The sequence below is a fragment of the Macrotis lagotis genome, chromosome 2 (genome assembly GCF_037893015.1).
Source record: "Macrotis lagotis isolate mMagLag1 chromosome 2, bilby.v1.9.chrom.fasta, whole genome shotgun sequence".
NCBI classification, from domain to species: domain Eukaryota; kingdom Metazoa; phylum Chordata; class Mammalia; order Peramelemorphia; family Peramelidae; genus Macrotis; species Macrotis lagotis.
In genome coordinates, this window is record NC_133659.1 from 59126341 (window position 1) to 59148500 (window position 22160).

Sequence of the window (22160 nt, forward strand, 5' to 3'; positions counted from 1 at the left end):
AAGTTAATGAATTCATTTACTTAAATATGTTATGTGTGTAATATGTTCCACTGATTGTCCTCATTTTTTTTAACCAGTACCAAATCATTCTAATAATTAGTATTTTGAAGCATTTCTGAGATTTGGTACTAGTAGGTCTCTTTAAAATTCTTGACTTTTCATTCCTTCAGTTTAATTTTATTGTTAGTTTTTCCCGGCATTCTAAAGTACTCTTTTGATTATTTAATTGGTATGGAAATGAATAAGCAAGTTAATTCAGGTAGTTTTATTTTTATTATATTAGCTTGGTTCACCTCTGAGCAATTTTAACATTTATCAAATAATTTAGGTCTATATTTCCATAAAAAAAAGTTTTTGTATTATTCATGCACTTTTTATGCCTTCCTTGTAGGTAGAGTCTCAAATATTTTACATATTTAAAGTTCAAATTATTTTATATATTCATTATGTATCTTAAATGGAATTTCTTTTTCTTTGTTTTCCTGTTGGGTTTTGTTGGCAATATACAGAAATGTTGATGATTTACATAGATTTAATGTTTTTAGTTGACCCTTTAGAATTTTCTAAGTAAACTATCATATTACCTTCAAAAAAGTAGTGATTTGATTTCCTCTTTCCTCAGGCTTATTCTCCAATTCATTTTCTAGTCTGATTGCTATAGCTAGCATTTCAAGCACTATAACAAATGATAAGGATGTCAGTGATTATCATTGCTATATTCTTGAACTTAGAAAGGCACTAGTTTATTTTTATTTCATGTGATGCTGGGTAGGTTATTTCAAAAAAAAACAAAAATATATACTGAATTTTGTCATGAGGTTTTTCTGAATCTATTTATATAATCATTTTATATATATATATATATATATAATCATTTATATAATCATTTCTTGTTCTTGATTAGCAATGTAGGGTGTCATATTAGTGATATAAGGGTTTTCAAGGATCTAGAAATTTTAAGAATTATGGTGACATTATAGAGCACTTTTAAGAATGAGATTTTATTTTGCCTCCAAGGAAAGAAGTGGAAAAGCCTCTTTTAACAATCTTCTTGTTGCAAGAGACCATGACAATGAAAAAAGTTGCCATTGTTGGAGCTGGGGTCAGTGGACTAGGTGCCATTAAGAGTTGTCTGGAAGAAGGACTGGAACCCACTTGCTTTGAAAAAAGCTTTGACATAGGAGGAGTCTGGAGATATGAAGTAAGTTCAAATTTCTATCTTGGTTTGTGTGATGATTTTCCCCCTATATCAAAGAAACTGAAGTTTAATCTGAATTATGTTAGGGACTAACTCCATTGATTTACAATGCCTTTCATTTGCATGATTTTTCAGAGTGCTGTTACGTGCATTATAAAATTTGATCCTAATGACCCTGAAATAGCAATTCATATATTAAGAAAACAGTTATTCAGTGCCTGCTATGTAGCAGACACTGTTCTAGGTACTGGGAATCCAGATATAAAAATGAAGCCATAGCTTATTATCATCTCCTCTGTATAAAATATGGAAACTATGATGCAAGCTGGTATAGGTCACACAAATAGCAGAACCCTGATCTTCCAAGGATTTAGGATCCTTAGTACAGGGATTCTATTACCACAATCAAATCAACACCTCTTATTTTAAATGTTAAATGTGTCATTCAGTGCTGCTGAGGGAAAGTACCAAAATAAAAGGAACGTATGTGTGTGTGTGTGTATCTATGTATGTATATGCATCCAAACCCATATATATCCAACAAAGGGGGAGAAAGGAGAGGCTAAGACCTCTTCAGGCTTGCACCAGCTAGATTCAGAGCTTCTTTCTAGACTTATCTCATCTTACTACTTTTCCCACACTCTTTCCCAGTTAACCTGCACTACTAACTATAAACCCTAAATGCTATTTCCTACCTACACACATTTACTCTTTACCTAAAATACATTCCCTTCTATCTCTAGCTTTCAAAATCATTCTCTTCCTTTGAGACTAAGTTATAGTGGCATAGAATTATAGCTGTTAAACTGGGAAGTCATTTAGGCAAACTCCCTCGTTTAAGAGATGATGAAAACTCAGGGAATAATGAATAGAGCAGGCAAAATAAAGTAGAAGATACAGTTAGAAGGGTAAATAGTCTTTTGAAATATAAATTTTGTCATTTCTCCCCCTCTCTAACTTAAATGCTAGAAAATATGCCACAAAGGACTTAAACTCTTCAGTTATACCAGTGCCAGGGGAAATAGTCCTTGGGTTAACTGGCCTCATTCCTAGGACTAGAGCTTGCAAAGCATTCCTCTAGAGATGCAGAAATTACCTTAACAAAGTTCCATCCATACTTTTCTCATGAGTTGCTTAAAAAACAGAGTTGAGAATAGCTCAGTATTGGATAGAGTACTGAACTTCAAGTCAAGAAGATGAATTCAAATTATACCTTAGATACTTACTAACCTGAGCAAGTCATTTTTTCCAAGTCTCCTTTTCCTCATCTGTAGAGATGTGGAGGATAATAGCACCTATCTCCTCAAGTTATATTGTAAGGGTCAATTGGGATAATATTTTATAAATGTTTTATAACTTTTATAAATATTAAAACTTTTATAAACATTAAAGTGTGATATAAATGTTAGCTCTTGCCTACTCCCGGTAGCATGGTTCCCAGTGTTAGGCAGCAGGACCTAAACTTGAAATTAGTTAAGTTAATTTTTAGAATCTTTTTTTCAATAATTTTTCCATTAGACTTAAAGGAAGATAATGATTCTAAAAGTTAGAGATAAGGAGGAATATGTTGCAGGTAAATACTTGAAGGGTAAAATAACATTTACTTGCAGGGGCAGCTGGGTGGATGAGTGGATAGAGCATCAGCTCTGAAGTCAGGAGGTCCTGAAATCAAATCCAACTACAGACAATTGTTACTTCCTAGCTATGTGACCTTGGGCAAGTCACTTAACCCCATTGCCTCCCAATAAATGAATGAATACAATGATAGATAATAAATAAATAAATTTAGTTGTAACTTGTAGTCCAGGTTGCCTGGAACACAGAACTTAATAAAGTGAGTAAATTGAGTTGAGAACAGAAAAGAAATCTGGATGCAGGTAATGTTAAGCCTGAAATGATTTTAAAACACTCCATCCCCAGAGAGAAAGAGAGAGAAAGAGGGATTCACAGACAATACAACCCCTATATTAAAGTTGATAATGAAGAGTTGAGTAAAGTAACAAAAATCTAGAAAGGACAATGCAATACCTGCCATATCAGGAGTTTTCTTCATTCTCTGTGATTACATTTTCCTTGAAGACACTGAGTTTTCTTTTGATCCCTGTAGGAAAAATCAGAAGCTGGAAAACCTAGTATCTACCAATCTGTGACCAGTAACAGCTCTAAGGAGATGACATCCTATAGTGATTATCCATTTCCTGATCATTATCCCAACTTCTTGCACAATACCACAATCCTGGATTATGCTAGGATGTATGCCAAACATTTTGACCTCCTGAAACATATCCACTTCTTGGTAAGTAAAGGAAAAGCATGAATGTTGCATGCTAGCTATTCATGGCAGAAGTCCAAATGATCCAGAACAACATGAGATTCAGTTCAAATCAGTATTAGAAGTAATAAAAATTTCCATGAAAGGGTGAAACTATGTTATTTTTCCTGAAAAACTCTCATGAAAACATAAGGTCTCCTGCATCTTCACCATCATAGTTAGCAGTTATATAGTACTTGGGGGGAGGAGGGAGCAGCTGGTTGGCACAGTGAATAAAACAAAGGGCCTAGAATCAGGAAGACTCAACTTCGTCAGTTCAAATACAATCTCAGATAACTATGAGACCATGGGCAAGTCACTTAACCCTGTTTGCCTCAGTTTTCTTACTATAAAATTAACTGGAGAAGAAAATGGCACACTTCAATATCTTTACCAAGATGAGATCATGAAGAGTAAAACAGAACTGAGCAAAAACAAAAATGTAGGATTTTAAGGTTTGCAAAGTTCTTACTTATCACATTTGGTGTTCTCATAATAATAATATGTGGGTGCTATTATTAGCTTCATTTTATAGATGAGAAAACTGAAGCTGATCAAGGTTAAGTTACATGACTAAGGTCACAGATATCTGAGGCAAGATTTAAACTCTGGGCCTATTAACTAAATGTTGGACCATAGAGAGTAATAAACTAAGCACTTTTAGGTTTGGGGCACCCTTAGGCTCTTCACAGGATGGCAATTATAAAGCTCTCCTACAAATGAGCTTTTTAATGGTCTTTTTCAAAGTCTGTATTATCACCATCATGTCCTGGGGGCAGGATCTCTGAAGTAATATATAAATCAGGAAAATGATGGAAGGATAGAGTGACCTATGTTTAACTTTTTTTTCCCAGTCCATGGTGATCACCATAAGGAAGTGCTCTGATTTCTCTTCCACTGGCCAGTGGAATGTTGTGATCGAGGCTGATGGGAAGCAGAAATCCTACATCTTTGATGGGATCATGGTTTGCAGTGGTCATTACAGTGATCCCTATTTGCCACTTGAGTGCTTTCCAGGTATGTCATCCAGAAAGAAGGGAATAATCTTCAGTATCAAGAGAAATTTTCTAAAAAACATCTCAGATGGGGAAAAATTTTATAGTGTTTTTAAAATCTATGGGTTCCCAAGGAAGATTGAATCTCCACTTTAGTCGTTAAAATGTCTTTAGCTTCTTCTTTGGAACATAATGCATTGTGTTATAAAAGTAGAAAAGAAATGAAAGTAATGGTGGCCACAGAGGTAGTTGTGGGTTCTGTAGGACAGTTTATTGAACAGTTAAAACCTGCAGCACAAAATTGGAAGGCACAAAAAACTTAAGAGTTTATGTACTTGCTAGCAAAATATTATTTGTTGTCAGTACCATAAATGAAACCACTACTTCCTCGGCTTGTCATAGGTATAACAGCTGTTGTGTTCGTGAGTATGGCACCAAAGCTTTGGTCATTCAATTCAGCAAACCCTTCTTAAACTCTAGCTGTAATTAAAACACTATGCTAAGGACCAAGGGAAATAAAACAGATGCAACAGTTCAATTAGCAAGCATTTTTTAGGTATCTAGTATATCTTAGGCATTGTGTAAGGTGATAGAGGGAAAGACAAAACTCAGAATGGACCCTTCCCTCAAAAAGTTTACATATAACTAAGAGGATGCAACAGGTACTTGGCTACAGATAAGCAAATGCAACATAATTTGAGGAAGGAGAGAGTTCTGATAACTAGAAGACATTGATCCTTTCTTCATGACATTTATGATTTAGTCAGAGAATAAGAAATTTACACAGAAAACTAGAATACATAAAAACATTATTTAAGTACATTAGAGAGATAAAAACTTTTTTAAGGTTTTTTTTTGCAAGGCAATGGGGTTAAGTGGCTTGCCCAAGGCCACACAGCTAGGTAATTATTAAGTGTCTGAGACCGGATTTGAACCCAGGTATTCCTGACTCCAGGGCCGGTGCTCTATCCACTGTGCCACCTAGCTGCCCTGAGAGATAAAAACTAAAGAGTTATGTGAAGTCTAGGGAAAGACTTTGACAGAAGAGATTAAAGAAGGTTTTATGAAATGAATGAATGAATGAATGAAGATATTTATCACGTGCCTAACTAATGAGTAAAGTATTAGAGATACAAATATAAAAGAAAAATTGTCCTTATTTTTAAGGAGTTCACTTAAATGTATAAGAGATAATATATACCAGATGTTTCAATTGTAAGTCATATAGAAAGAATCTGATGATCCTTGGGACACAGTAACAAATTAGATAACAATTCATCTTCTTTAAGATCAATTCCATTGACAAAATCGTATTGATTTCTGATATTGAACCATTGACAAAGGCAAGGACTTTCATGGTGAGAACCATCTTTTTTGTGGGTCTTCTGTAGCTTTTTGACATCATCACCCTGAGAAATATTATCATTCTGTTGCTATAGGCAGTATTAACTAGATGATGACTTCCATGGCTCAGCTAGATGAGAAAGTAAAGAGAGGAAGGGAGGGAGGAAGTCCTTCTTCTTTCAAGGCTCTTGGTCATATTTGGTCATCAGTGACCACAATGATTTCTCCCCTCAATAATGGCTATGGAGTCCCCAATGAGAAGTAGGAATAATGCTTCAAAGTCCCTTGGGCTCTTCTCTAAGCTGTCTCCATCTGACTTTCAGTGGAAGTAGTTCTTGACGTGGTAGCTGTAGTCTGCCATACTTGAGACACATTAACTCTCCCTAGGTGACCTCTGCTGCTTCAACTAGGTTGATTTGCCTAATCTTTACTTGGTAATTAGCAATTGATAGAGAGGTTGGCCTTTTCTCTACAAAGGTCATTTCTTTAATGAGGGCTCCATAGGATTGAATTGGAAGCAGGACTGATAGTCTTGAGGTCACTGTTAATCTTATGGCTCTTGACTTCAGACTGTCTTCTTCCAGATCAGTACAGGTTTCCCCCTCCCTTTTAGGGTGCCCTACTTCCTCTCCTAGGCTGGCCTATCAACTGATAGCATCCTGACAACTGTTGGTGAGAATGGCCAGCAACATACTTGAGGTAGATTACTCTGGCAGTAATATGAAATAGGGATCACACAGGGATCAGCAAGAGACTAAGGGAAGATAAAGATACATTTTCTTGATAAAGACACCCTGACCCTTTGCAAATACCTCATCTTTTTTCATTGTGGCACAGTGGATAAGCACCAGCCCTGGAGTCAGGAGGACCCGAGTTCAAGTTCAACCTTAGATACTTGATATTTATTAGCTATGTGACCTTGGTCAAGTCATTTAACCCCACTGCCCCACCAAACACATTTTTGTTCAGAGTTTGACCATATCTTTGCTCTTTACTTTTAGGTATCAAGAAATTCACAGGCCTCTATTTCCATAGCCATGAATATAAGAGGCCAGAGAAATTTAAAGGGAAAAAAATCCTTGTGGTGGGCCTTGGAAATACTGGAGCAGATGTGGCCTCTGAACTCAGTCATGTAGCTAAAAAGGTTTGCCTTTATTATGTTGTTTATAACCTTCCATCTGTGATACACATATCGTACAGACCCTTTTGGTTCATATTTTTCAGCCAATGCTTTTGAATACCACCTAAAACACTCATCCAACTCTTTCCTTAGACCACATTGTACCCAAAAGAGGCTTATCACAAAATAATATCAGCTTTCAAGAAGGTGTGTATTTTACTTCTGAAGCTAGAATAGAGAAAAAAGGCAACAAGACTAGATTGGTATGAGCTTAATAATTTGGTTCAGGGTGAAAAAGGAGAGAACTCTTCTCAAAGAGTACCATTGCTTCAGGGACTGTTGCCATCCAATAGGAGGAAAACAGATATGAATGGAGAATAGTATAAAGGGGCAATGGTTCAGTCTCAGAAGGGAGTACACTCTAATCCAAAGCTATTCAGGGCTCAAAATTATAAAAAGTTCTAAATAAATAATTGGTATTAAAATTAGTGAGAGACTACTTTATCATCTAAAAGGCAAAGGAATGGAGTATACTGGAACCTACATTGGAGTACTCACTAAATAAAGAATGAGAAAAGAGGGCATGGACTTGGAAAAATTAACTCTATGCCACAACAAGAAAATACTTGGGGAGGAGGGCAATGTCCAATGTTTGGGTCAATTAAGTTTGGCATACATGCCTTCTGGGAGCTAGGGCTGTTCAGTTGAACTGATTTTCCCTAATTCACAGTTTGAGCATCACAGAATCCTAGATTTAGAGACTAGAGAAACTTTAGGGGTCACTAAGTCCAGGATCTCTATTTTGAAATGATAAAATAATCAAGGTTCAGTGACTTATAAAAGGTCATGAACTCAATGTCTGAGGATTTGAACCTTTGGACTCCAAGTCTACCACTCTCTTGAAGCACCCTCAGTAAAAATTTCCAAAAGTGGATGAACTCCATGAACTCTATGATGCTAAAAATTAAACTTGGAATCAATCCACAAGTATTTATTAAGCACCTAGTAAGTGACAGTTACTGTACTAGATGTGAGAGATACAAAGAGAGAAAAAAATAAAAGTCTCTACTTTTGAGGAGCTTGTTTTCTCCAAGGGAAAAAGCATTTGCACATAAAAAAATACACAAAATAAATTCTAGGTAATATGAAGTCTTTGTGACTGGGGGAATCAGGCAAGGCCTCATACAGAAGGCAATGCTTGAGTTGAACCCTTAAGTAAAGCTAGAAGGAAGGATAAAGAGGTAGAAGTGATGAAGGAAGGAGGGAATTCCAAGAAATAACCCTACGAATAGGGTTACAGCTAGAAACCTACCGTGCTGTGTGATCTAAAGGAAAGCAACTCTCTGAGCACAGCTTCTAGGGAGAGAACCAGGAACCAGGGAAGAGGAAAGATGTTCTCTTTTTTGAAAGATGCAGTCTGGAATTCCCAAGGGATCTCTTGTACAATATAAAATTTACTGCCAGTTTGTTAGGATTTTCAAATTAATAATATGTAATGACTTCCAGATATCTAATTTTCTTCAAGGAACATTGTAGCTTTATTGCTTTCTCAATTAAATATATATGTCAGAAGGGAAAGAAGGAAGGAAGGAAGGAAGGAAGGAAGGAAGGAAGGAAGGAAGGAAGGAAGGAAGGAAGGAAGGAAGGAAGGAAGGAAGGAAGGAACAAAAAAGACAATAAACAAGCAAAAAGGAAGTTAAAAGGATGCAATTATTTGAGGGATAATTCCCACCTATCCACCTCCCACAACCCTGCAGGTAGTCAAAACTGTGCTGAGTTTCTCAAGGGGAAAAAATGTTCAGCCCCTCATTAAGACACTATGGTGTGTACTTTTCATAGCCAAGAGGTATGTTGTGAAGTAAATGGTCCTGGATACTTCAGCATGCCTAGGGAAAGCTATAACTATTAGTCCCATTTGGGAGCAATAGCCCTGTTACCCTGCCTGTGGCAAGAGATGGGGGAGAGGTAAGTGAGAAGTCAGGAGGGAGTATACTTCCAGTATATGGTAAATGCATTTAGGTAGGAAATAGCATTTAGCCTATAGCTAGGGGGTGTGGGTTGGTTGAAGCACAGTGTTGGGTCCCCCTGGCCTGTAAGGAGAGTGACACAGCTCAGGAGAGAAATGAATGTGGAAAAGAGAATAAAATGAGAAGACTAGAAAGGACATAGAGAAATAGTTATCTATTAGATAGCTATATGTTCATATGGATCCAAATATACATGTGTGCATGTATATATCTAGAGAGAGAGGGTGGAAAAAGAGCCACAGAAAAAAGAGAGAGAGACAGAGACACAGAAACAGAAAGACATGGAGAGAGACAGAGACAGAGAGAGAAAGAGATGGAGACAGGCAAAGATTCTTTGCTCCATATGGGTGCACACATATACTCACACACATACACACATCTTGTTCTAGCATTACTCCTCAGCAACACTGACTGGAATACTTAAAGCAAAAGGTGTTGATGCTGCTGTTGGAGAATTCTCCCTGGGTTCGCATCCTGAAGATCAGGATTCTCCCACCCATGATTCCTAGAACCTTGACTTTGATTTTCACATTGTGTAAAGGGAGTTGATAATTAAACAGAAGCATCATTTTTGTCCTTGTACCCTCAGTGCCTAGCATATAGTAGGCTGAATAAATACTTTTTGAATATATATTAATGGCTGCATTTCATGATCAATGGGGCAGCTATAAAGTATAATGGATGGAAGATGATGCCAGGACAAGCAAGTGAATTGAAGTTAAGTGAGGGGGACTGTGCTAAGTCACCAGCCTTATTTTTCTCCTCCAGAGCCAGCTGGGTCCAGTGGCCAATATGAATCAAGGATGACTGGAGATGGCCCTGGATGTGAGACAATCAGGGTTAAGTGACTTGTCCAAGGTCACACAGCTAGTAAGTGTCTGAGGCTGGATTCAAACTCCCATTCTCCTGACTCCAAGGCCAGTACTCTATCCACTGTACCATCTAGCTGCCCCTCTCAAACCCTTACTAGCTGTGTTACTCTGGACAAATCACTTAACCCCTGTTTGCCTCAATTTCCTCATCTGCAAAATGAGCTAGAAAAGAAAAGGACAATCAATTCCAGAATCTCTGCCAAGAAAATCTAAATGGGGTCATATAGAGTCAGACACAATCGACACAAGTGGATTGCAGGGACAATAGGAAAAAATAAAAACGGGCTGAATTTAATGCAACTTAGGTACTTAGATAAGTCAATCTTATAAGAAAATGCTTCATTAGCTTTTCTTTCTTCCAGGTGTTCCTCAGCACACGACGAGGATCATGGATATGGCAGCGTATTTGGGATAATGGGTATCCCTTGGATATTTCACTCTTCACACGCTTTAAGACTATCATCAAAAAATATCTAAGCAACTCTATTATCAATAAATTGTCAGAAGACAAATTAAATGCAAGGTTTGACCATGCCATCTATGGTCTGAAGCCTCATCATAGGTATTCTGTTTGGAATTTTAATAAATGTAATGCATGGGGTGGCTAAGGTGGCGTAGTGGATAAAGCACCGGCCCTGGAGTCAGGAGTACCTGGGTTCAAATCCGGTCTCAGACACTTAATAATTACCTAGCTGTGTGGCCTTGGGCAAGCCTCTTAACCCCATTTGCCTTACAAAAAAATAAAAATAAAATAAATGTAATGCATTTGGCAATGGTATGGGCAAGTCTGTTAAGAAACTGAGAAGTGGAGGGTCTAGGACCAACTTCCATAAACCCAGGAAAGGGTGTAGTCTTTCAACATTTTGTCCTTATGACTTAGGATAAGGGATTTAGAACCAAAGGGACCTCCAATTACTTTTTACAGTTGAGAAAGCTGAAGTTGTTCAAATTAAATGCCTTGGTTCAGAGTCACAAGGTTTTAAATGCAAAGACAGGATTTGAATCCAGGTCCTCTTCACCCCAAATTTATACCTACCCATACAAAGTAGTCCTTTTTGTCCTCTAGCTCTCAATATAGGTATAGGCCAATAAATAAGGATATGAGAGAAGAGATGCCAATGAAATTAAGGGTAACCTTCCTCTCTCATTGTCCCTTTTTAGGAAGTACATACACACACACACACACACACACACACACACACACACATATCTTAATTTCAACTCTGATTAAAAGTCATACAGTCAAGACACTTAGTATAATGATATTTTGTTCATTTTAAAAATTGGCTCTGAACCTAAGGGAAATGAGCAACACAATCTCTCTGATATGGTAAACAGATCAGTTTTCATAAAATTGATTTTGTCTCCATTTATCCTTCCAACAAGAATTATGTCAGGAATAAAAAGGATAGGAAAAAATGCCTAAAATTAGAAATCTTAGTTAAACAGGATATGGTTGAGAAGAACTAACAGTTAGGTCACCCTACCAATAGTACTCAAGACTATTGGAAGAAATATTGATGTTCTTTCTGAACCACTGAAGAGGCAGATAGAGCACTGGACCTGGAGTCTGGAAGACCTGAGTTTGAATCTACCCTCAGATATTTCCTAGCTATGTAACACAGGGCAAGTGGCAACCCTGTCTTCTTCAATTTTCTCAGATGTAAAATAAGGCTAATAAAACTCCACTATCACCCCTTATGAGAATCACATGAGATTTAGTAGATTTATTGTGAGAATCAGATGAGATATTTGTAAAGCACTTGGAACAGTGATTGGTGCATTATTGGCACTTACTAATTCTTGTTCCTTTCCCCCTGGGGCAACTAGGTGACTCAGTGGAGTCAGGAGGGCTTAGTATTCCTCTTCCTGAGTTCAAATCCAGCTTCAAATATTTACTAGTACTGTGACCCTGAAGAAGTCACTTAACCCTCTTTGCTTCAATTTCCTCATCTATAAAATAGTTGGAGAAAGAAATAGCCAAGAAAACCCAAATTGGAACATGAAGAGTCAGACAAAAACAACTTTTTCCTGACACTTCCCCTTCTAGTCAATGATATTTGAAAGATCATAGAGAACAGGAGAGATGCTATTGTTCTGGCTGTCAAAAAAAATGATGTAGAATTCAAAAGCTATAGGCTTATATTTCAATTCTTGGCAAAATTTCAGAAAATATTCAAGGTATGATTAGTGAACATCTGAGGGGAAATGCCATGGATACAAAGAGGCTTCATCAAGAACAGATCATGTCAAACTAACTTCATTTCCTTATCTGACAGGTTACTAAATGGACAGATCAAGGGAATTATATTAGTATAATTAACTGAAGGTTTGACAAGGTATTTGGCAAAAATCCTATTGGCAATTCTTTTAGACAAGATGAGAGGTATGGGCTAGTTGCCAACAAAGTCAGAGAGCTTCAAAACTAGTTGAATGTCTGGACCAAAGTCAAGGACATCTCCAGGAGATTCTCAGAGATTTGTTTTCAGTATTATGCTAATTAACATTTTGACCAATGCCTTAGATTAAAAATATAGATGGCATGCTTATCAGATTTTCAAAAGACAAAAATCTAGATGGCATAACTAGGAAATTGGATGAAAGAGATAGAAACCAATCAGATTTGGGGGAAGTTAAATATTTGTTTAAATCAAATAAAACTTAATTTCATAGACAAACGCATAATGACTTATATTTTGGTTCCAAAGTTATTTTTCCAAGTACAAGATACAGCACATAGCTAGACAATAGTTCTTCCTGAACTTAATAAATGTTTGTTGTATTCTATCATATTCTCTTAATATGTACTAGAAATGGACTGTTTTTCAGACCCTAGTTTAGTGAAACAATTTTTTCTGATGAAAAAGATATCACAAGCAGACCTTATTTGAATTTGAGGTCCATACCACAGGCTAACTTTTTCATGGTTATACACATATTCATATAAATCTAGTGAATAGTTAGATATCTCCATGCACAAATCATGGAATCACAAAATTTTAGATTTGGAGTAGCCTCAGAAACCCTTTGTTCAAATTCATATTAAAGAAAGAATCATTCCCTCACCTAAAATATACCTGACAAATAGTCATGCACTTTTAAATATATTTATTTTTCCAACTACATGCAATGGTAGTTTTCAAAATTCATTTTTTGCAAGGTTTTGACTTTTACAATTTTTCCTCCCTCCTTCCCCTCCTCAAACAGAAAGCATCTAATAGGATCTATACATGTATAACCATGCTAAACATAGATCCATATTAATCATGTTGTGAAAAAAGAATCAAATCCAAACAGAGAAAAAAATTAAAGAGAAAAAAAGACATAATACATAAAAACTTTTAAAAATTGAAGGTAAATAAGCTTTGGTCTGCATTTAAACTCCACAGTTCCTTCTCTGGATATAGATGGTATTTTCCATAAGAAGTCTTTTAGAATTGTTTTCGATTACTGTGCTGCTGTAATGAACAAGTCCCTCAAAGTTAATCATCTTCCAATGTTATTGTTCATGTGAATAATGTTCTTCTGAGTCTGCCCATTTCACTCTCTTACAGTCTTTTCTTGAATAGCCAACTCCATGGGAAGGAACCAGCTATTTTCATATCTCCAAAGACATTCCAATTCTACTATTAGACAATTCTACCTGTTAGTAATGTTTTGGAAACTTCTCTCCTTGTACTTTTCCTTAGTTCTGCCCTTTCAGTCAGGCAGGACAAGGCTAATCTATCTTTCATCTATAAGGAACACCTAATTGAAGATAAGTATCACCACCCCTCTTCTCTAATCTAATAAAGAAATGGATCCCAGAGAGGCTAGGTGGTGCAGTGGATAGAGACTGGTCCTGGAGTCAGGAGGACCTGAGTTCAAATCCAGCCTCAGACACTTAATAATTGCCTAGCCATGTGGCCTTGGGCAAGCCACTTAACCCCAATGCCTTGAAAAGAAAAAAAAAGAAATGAATCTCTAATACCAAGTCAGCTACCATATTTGATCTCTAGGTCAGTTCCTTCCACGTTACAAAGGAGTATTTCTGAATGCCCATAACAGGCATTCAGAATCAAATAGCATTAATCTCACTTTGCTAATATTTTCAAAGGAGGTTTTCACTCATGTCTTTACATCTCCATTATTTATTTTTCAGGTTCCTAAGTCATCAACCTACTTTCAGTGATGATTTGCCTAGCCACATAGCTGCTGGAAGGCTATTGGTGAAAGCAAATGTGAAAGAATTCACTGAAACAACTGCAATCTTTGAGGATGGTACTGAAGAAGACATCGATGTTGTTATCTTTGCCACTGGATATACTTTATCTTTTCCTTTCCTGGATGATGATTCAGCAGTCTTAGATAGCCAGAACTCCTTATTTAAGTATGTCTTCCCTCCTCAACTGGAAAAACCGACACTAGCATTCATTGGTATTATCCAGCCAGTAGGATCTACTATTCCAACATCAGAAATCCAGAGTCGATGGGCCACACGTGTGTTCAAAGGTATGTGAGGGACTGGTATTCTTTGAATGATTCTAGGAAAGTCTATCAAATTCCCTAGCTGATCCTTAATATGCCCATTGGCCTGCTTATAGAACTCCAAATTCCATCATCAGAGAGATATATTCCTTTGAGTTATTAAGTTTTTAAATTTCCTAGGATTCTCTATTTGAATGAAAATATCCCTAGGAGAGGTAACACAATTAAACTAATACCCTAGCAGAGGTGAGTTTGCTAGATCTTTGACTAAATATAGGTAGCAAGTGATATCATAAATATCCAAATGACTCTTGCCAGGAAAAAGGTCTCCCCACTCTGTGCTATGAATATAGAACACAGAAAAGATACCTTAGTTTGGGGCAGCTAGGAGGTACAATGAATAGAACAACACCTTAGAGTTCAAATCCAACCTCAGACACTTAATAATTACCTAACTGTGTGACCTTGGGCAAGTCAATTAACCCCACTGCCTTGCAAAAAACAAAACAAAACCAAAAAGAGAATAAAAATATTTATGAAAGGGAAACTGGAAGAATAACAAATGCTAACCTTTGCCAAGGGTCTTCCATGATATATGAAACATATGAGGTATATTGACATGATATGATATTACATGAAAAGGGCATACTCTGAACTCATCACCAAACACATATCTAAATCACAACTTCTAACTAAAGCTAAATTCTACTAATAAGGTAAGTGTCAACACTAAGCTTGGCTTAGCTGTTGAAAAGAAAGGGATTGGGGGGAGGGGAAACAGATTTAGGTCCAGAATAAAATGTAGACTTTCATGTTTATCTTCAACTCTGAAATGATTTCCATCATATCCTTCCAGAGTCCATTAGTGAGAAATAACAGCTCAATTTGTTGTTGTGTTCGGCTGTTTTCAGTCACATCCAATTCTTGACCCCATTTAAGTTTTTTTGGCAAAGATACTGGAATGGTTTGCCATTTTACAAGTTATTTTATAGATGAAAAGCTGAGGCAAACAGGGTTAAGCGAATCTTCCTGAGACCAGACTTGGCACTCTATCTTCAGGACAGAGCTTCCCCATGACAGTTCCAACATCTTGCTAATTCAGTAGTAAGTCCTCATGAGTACATCTAGCTGGAATTTTTCTCAAACTCTCCTTTGTAGCCTCCTCATTAGAGATGGGGAATTCTGGAAAGTCCAAAAAAAACATGAAATTAGACGGAAGGAGAGTTATGAGTTTTAGGAACTGACCAGGAAATGATACCAAAGAGGAATAGCAAAAAAAAGATGTAAGGAAAATTAGGAAAAAACTCTAGCAGAGTACGGCACAGTGGAAAGAATACTGACTCTGAAGTCTGAGTACCTGTGTTCAAATCCCACATAGACAGAATGCTGGGTGTGGAAATGGAAAGACATAGATTTGAATTCCATCTCAGACACTAGTTAATTATGTGGCCACAAGCAAGTCATTCTCTGTATCCCAATTTTCTCATCTCTGAGAGAAAGAAGCAATAATTTATTTTTACTTTTTGTTATTTATTTTTATTATTAAAATTCTACATGGACCATGAAGAAAAATAACTATATTTTTTGTTGAGCACTATGATTTTTTATTAGTGTGGTTCAGGACTGCCATGAATTCAAAGACCAGATATGAATTAGGTTACAAAATATTGCATTAGAAGATTCAGGAAAAAATCATTCAAAAAATACATTTCTTAAAAGCACACATAGCATACATTCTTAATATTTGATAAATTTGAGAGGGGAAAAAGAGGAAGAAACAATCTTCCTTCCTTCCATCCCTCCCAAAAAATATTTAATGTTATAAAGAAGGGAACTTATCCTGACATTGAGAGGAAATCAAAACATTTTTCTGTTTTTAATATTTTTCCCTAATTACATGCACAAATAGTTTAACACTTTTTAAAATTTTTATTTCCAAATTCTCTCCTTCTTTCCCCTTCCTCTCTCATTGAGAAGGCAAACAATTTGATGTGAGTTATACATGCTAGCATACCATTCTTAGAAATCCTCTATTTTTGGACTTTGAACTTGATTTACAATGAGAGGTAATGTAGATGTAATAATTTTCTCCTAAAACTACTTTCTTCCCTTCTTTGGTTTCTCCAGAGTCCTAATGACATTCTGGATCTTGTTTCCCTAGGACTGAACAAATTGCCTTCAGTGAGTGATATGATGACTGAAATCAAGCAAACAAGAAACGATCTGGAAAAACAGTAAGAAACTTGACTGTTGGCAATGGGGAATTGATTGATTAGGTCATGTGTTTGTCTTTTGGGTCTCCTTTAAATGCTATTGATTACAGAAGCTGGATCTGGACAAGAATGCAAGAGATTATCTGGTTCAGTTTTCGATAGTAACATTTATGATTTCAAATTTTACTTTGCATATTGAATGTAGAGTTTCAAAGGGTCTTGTTAGAAAACACTTATTGCTGCTATTATTTAGTTTTCATAGGCTGCCAGACACAAATAGTTAATATGTACCAATCTCCTTGACAATCTTTGGTTTTATTAATTAGATGCATTAGAGAAACATAGTAAGGATCAAAAGACTGTCCCATCTATTTCAAGTATTAAGGCAGACAAGAGGCAATTTCTCTGGAGTGGGGAAAAGAAGCAAATATCCTCCAAAAACTTGAACAAATTCAATACCAAATAAATCATATACATATATAGAACTAGGTATAATATGAATATATATGTATAATATGTATTATTTATGCCATCTATGATCCTGTTCCTTGATATATAAACATTAAAAAATCAACTAAATTCAGAAAGGACCTCAGAGGCCACTCTCTTCATTTTATAGATGAAGAAAGAGGCCTAAGTGGGTTAATAGACTTGCCCAAGATCACACAGATCATAAATGCAAGAAAAAGACTTTCATCTCTTGTTAATTGATTCCAATGTCCGTGTTCTTTGCACAAATCCATACTTACACAAAAACTTTTTTTTCATTTACAATAGATAATCAGAAATAACTGCAATTAACTTCATCAGAATCATTTCAAGGACCATCAAACTAATAGGTACGCGAAATTTAAACCAAAGGTAGCTCTTAATGAGCTTACAAATTTGTATAAGAAGAGTAAGAACACATGCATGAATGACCAAAACACCAAAATAAACATAAATTCATGAGAGGTTCAAAAGGAAATTCAAAGAAGAATAGCTTTGGGGCAGCTAGGTGACACAGTGGATAGAGCACCAGCCCTGGAGTCGGGAATATCTGAGTTCAAATCCGGCCTCAGACACTTAATAATTACCTAGCTGTGTGACCTTGGGCAAGCCACTTAACCCCATTGCCTTGCAAAAACTAAGAAGAAGAAGAAGAAGAAGAAGAAGAAGAAGAAGAAGAAGAAGAAGAAGAAGAAGAAGAAGAAGAAGAAGAAGAAGAAGAAGAAGAAGAAGAAGAAGAAGAAGAAGAAGAAGAAGAAGAAGAAGAATAGCTTTTTCCCCCTACAAAGAAGCCAGGAAAGTATGGAGACTGAAAATAGTTCCAAATGACTGGAGTGTAATGTTTATAAAGAGTGTTACTAGGGGTCCTAGTAACTATGCTTCTCTCTGCTAATACCTGAAAGACAGGAAGCACATTTCCAGGGCATAAGGAATCATTATGCATTAGCAGACATTCTATAAGAAATTTAAGGAGACTCAGAAAATACTCATTACTAGTGAAGTAGGGGGCAAGTATAGGAAGTCTATTTTAAGAAACCTCTAAGAGTCAGTCAACACTGGTGATTTTAACAATTGACTACTGTAGGTATTACACAAAACAGTAGAAAGTATAAATAGTTATAGACTTGGCATCAACACTGGAACTAAGCCTTATGGCCATATCCCATAGTGAAACTGAGTTCCACTCCCCTATATATTCTTTGTGTGGGACTCTTTGCATTCTTGAAATAATGTCAGGACTACCAGTTATTCATCTCATCTATAGGCTTCCTAAAGGATTGAAGGTCTCAGGGGTGTCTCTGCCCCTCTTTGTTTTTTGTCTTTCTCTTGGTTATAAGAATGAGCAACAATCAGCAATGAGCAAACATCAATTAAAGGACTTCTGTGTGTGGAGAAGTACATTAGGTACAGGGGAAAGATACAAAGATTAAGTAGATCATGTAGAAATAATTTTAATATAGAATGATCCATGATTAGTACATACATAAGAGAAGGACAAATCAGCTCCTGTCCAAGAGCATTAGATGTGGAGCCAGGGGTTTTGTAACCCAGTTGTACCACTTACTACTCATATAACTGTGGATAAATGATTTAGTCAATCAGGACCTCAGTTTTCCATCCAATCAAATGTAAGGTCCTTGAGATCTAAGACTGTGTTTTTTATCTTTGTCCCTGGTGTCTAGCAAAATATCTGGTGCATAGTAGGTTCTCAATGATTTCTTAAATTGAATTGAATCTGTAAAATGAGAAGGATGTCTTAGATAATTCCTAGAAATTCATTTGGTTCTAAATCTGGGTACCTTTGATTCCATGAGGAAAGTTTCATTAATGACTGAAGGAATTAAAGAAGGTTTTTATGAATGAAGTAGCATTTAATCTGAATGCTTAAGGATGGGTCAAATTTCAAGTGACTGAGGGGAGTTATAGGGATAGCATTCCAAGTGTCAAGAATAATATGAGCAAATATATAAAGATAAAAAGAAAACAAAATATGTGGGAATCAGCAAGTTGTCCTGTCTGATGAGAGCAAAATATAAATAACAAGAATAAATATGAAATACAAAGGAAAATAGGAAGGTGCCAATTTATTTTCATGTCAATCAATAGAATTCAATCTTTTTTTACTGGGAACTAGAAAATCAATGCAAGAAGGTGACGAAAAGAAAAGTGACATATTATTTATGTTAACATTTATTAATTACCTGCTATGTATGTGTCAGATATTATGTTAATGTTCAGCTCTTGTTGTTTAGTTGTTTTTTCAGTCATATCCAACTCTTCCTGACTCCATTTGGAGTTTTCTTGGCAGATACTAGAATGGCTTGCCATTGCCTTCTCCAACTCATTTTACAAATGAGCAAACTAAAGGCAAACAGGATTAAATGACTTGCCTAGAGTCACGCAGCTGATAAGAGTCAGAGATCATATTTGAATTAAGGAAGATGTCTTTCTAACTCCAGGCCTGACATTCTATCCACTGTGCTACCCAGTTGCCCACTGAGTATACAAATATAACAAATGAAATGATCCTTACTCTTAAGGAAAAACTTACATATTTCATGATACCAAGTGTGCGTGTGCGTGTGTGTGTGTGTGTGTGTGTGTGTGTGTGTGTGTGTGTAAACAGAGTAAATATAAAGAGAATAGATACAAATAGATGCAAAATAATAAAATGCAAGGTAATTCAAGTATGGGAACAACAGCGATCAAAAAGCCTTTTACATTAAAAGTGATGTTGAGTAACTTAACAATCATTTATTAAGTTCTTAATATATAACTATGTGTGGGGGGCACTGGTGCTAGGATGATAGCCAAGAGAATAGTGAACACAGGAGGAATTGAATCGAAAGCTATTGACTAAATCTAGAAATAGCTCATCAAAAAGACATGACAACAGCTGATACGGGATGGGAAGAAGAAAGAAAAGAAGCTAGAAAAGATAAGATTTTAAGAAAAAATAAGTTCAGTTTCAGACATGCTAGGCTAGAGGTGCTGCCCAATGGAAAAAAATCAATGCATTTCTTTGACTAGCATTGAAAATTCTCATCTATATAGTAGCATCCTTCCTTTATATGTATCACATTTGTATAGGGGCTGAAAATGGGAGAATGTGTTTGCCAAAGAAGAGAATATCAGGCTATGAAAAGAAGAGGGCTGGGATTCTGACCCTGGAAACTCCAAGGAGAGCTTATTATCCAAAAACCAGGGTTATGACTTAAAAGTGACAACCAGCTTCAGAACAAAGTGAAATCTTCTTAAGAACAGAAATTGGGTCAGGAAATAAAGAAATCATTTTAAACATCTGTATTGATCAATCTGTGACTTTTCAAATAGATTTGATGGGGGAAAGTGATATTTACGAATAAAGATTGTCACATAAATTTTTAGCAGTTTCTTTCTCATCTTCCCACTAACAGAGTTCCACACAGTATATTAAAAACTAATCTCAAAAATAAAAAAAGAGAGGATTTGGAATCCTCTGACCAAATTCTTTTCCATTTGGTTACAGGTTTGTGATAAGTCGCCGTGATGAACGTCGAGTTCAATACATTGAGTATATGGATAAAATTGCCTTGGAAATAGGAGTAAAACCCAGACTGCTTTCCCTCTTCTTCTGGGATCCTAAGTTAGCTTTAAACGTTTTCTTTGGTCCTTGTACTCCATACCAGTTCCGCCTGCAGGGACCTGGAAAATGGACAGGGGCTAGGACAGCCATTTTGACTCAGAAAGAACGCATCATCAAACCTCTGAGAACTCGAATCGTCAGTGATGACCAACTTTCATTTTCTGTTACATTTTGGCTTTTAAATGTCAGTATTGCCCTTCTCATTGTTCTTATCTTAGTGTAATTTTAGGGATATTTTTTCATCATCTCTATCAAATTGTGATTAAATATTGATTAAGGAACAGATAGAATACCACTGGGCTTTTGTTCATTAGGTACCAAAGTAGTCATTTTTTCACCACATACTTCTATTGCAGATTTAGTTCACAAATCACAGACTTCCAATTAAAACAAACTTCCTGATTCCATATCACTCATGTCTCACTAGAATAAATAAGCAAGCATACCTTATTGGACAAAATCTTTACTACTTTTTGTGTGTGTCTGTTACCAATTTGGTACTATTAATAAAATTAAATTTCATTTAAAAGCATTATTTCTCTTTACTCATTTCTGTCTCCTGGATTTCCTAATATCATTCAGATTCCAGCTAAAATCATACCTTCTCCAAGAAACTTCCCCTGATTCCCTTTAATGTTAATACTTTCCCTTTGACATTATCTGCAAGCTATCCTCTATGTGTATGTAAACATAAATAAATAGATGGAGATTTAGATAGATAGATAAATAGATAGATAGATGGAGGGATGGATGGTTGGATGGGCAGATGGACAGATAGATGATAGGGATGACTAGATAGAAAGGTAGATATAGATATGTACTTTTTTTAAAAGTTTGATTCTTGCAGCAATTTTGTCACTGCCAAGCTAACAGTTCCTTCTTGCCCCATCCACAATACCTCTTAAGAAGCTGGGTGGTATTGTTGAAGAAAAAATACTGGACTTGAAGTCAGGAAGGCTTGGATTCAAATCCCTCTTCAGGCATACACTAGCCATGTGATGCTGAACAAGTCACTTAACTTGTACCTCAGTTGCTCATCTGTAAAATGGGAACGTTGGACTCCCTTCAGCTCTAAATCTATGATCCTTTCAATCCAACTTTATCATAATGGGTCAGTTTATATGCTAAGATGAATTTTCTTTTTTTTTAGCAAGGCAAATGGGGTTAAGTAGCTTGCCCAAGGCCACACAGCTAGGTAATTATTAAGTGTCTGAGATTGGATTTGAACCCAGGTACTCCTGACTCCAGAGCCAGTGCTTTATCCACTGCACCACCTAGCCACCCCCCAAGATGAATTTTCAGAAGTAAGATTTTAGATGCAATTGTAGAGGGGGTTGGGAACAAGGGAAAACACCATTAAAATGTTCAGTCAATACCTTTATTCTTTATATTCTTAATTTATCTAGAAAATTAATATTTCAAATGGATATGACAAGATCAAGGTCAGCCTAAGACATAAGTACATTAATGTGTGCATCTTAAAGCTTAAAGAAACTTTG

At 36.2% G+C, this 22160-nt stretch overlaps 1 protein-coding gene across 1 annotated transcript; it reads left to right on the plus strand.

Annotated features, from left to right (window-relative positions):
* The first annotated feature begins 1066 nt into the window (after positions 1–1066).
* LOC141511020 (flavin-containing monooxygenase 5-like) lies at positions 1067–20884 on the plus strand. The gene is made up of 8 exons (XM_074220360.1): positions 1067–1201; positions 3306–3494; positions 4364–4526; positions 6850–6992; positions 10230–10429; positions 14009–14358; positions 16496–16568; positions 20545–20884. The coding sequence occupies exons 1-8, from the start codon at positions 1067–1069 to the stop codon at positions 20882–20884; spliced, it is 1593 nt and encodes a 530-aa protein (XP_074076461.1).
* Positions 20885–22160: the final 1276 nt, after the last annotated feature.

What these genes read in the sequence shown, in the direction of transcription:
- LOC141511020 (XM_074220360.1), top strand. Translation starts at nt 1,067, where the DNA reads ATGACAATGAAAAAAGTTGCCATTGTTGGAGCTGGGGTCAGTGGACTA. An exon ending in TGAAACATATCCACTTCTTG is followed by an intron (nt 3,495 to 4,363) that starts GTAAGTAAAGGA and finishes TTTTTTTCCCAG; the next exon opens with TCCATGGTGATCACCATAAG. An exon ending in GCCACTTGAGTGCTTTCCAG is followed by an intron (nt 4,527 to 6,849) that starts GTATGTCATCCA and finishes CTTTACTTTTAG; the next exon opens with GTATCAAGAAATTCACAGGC.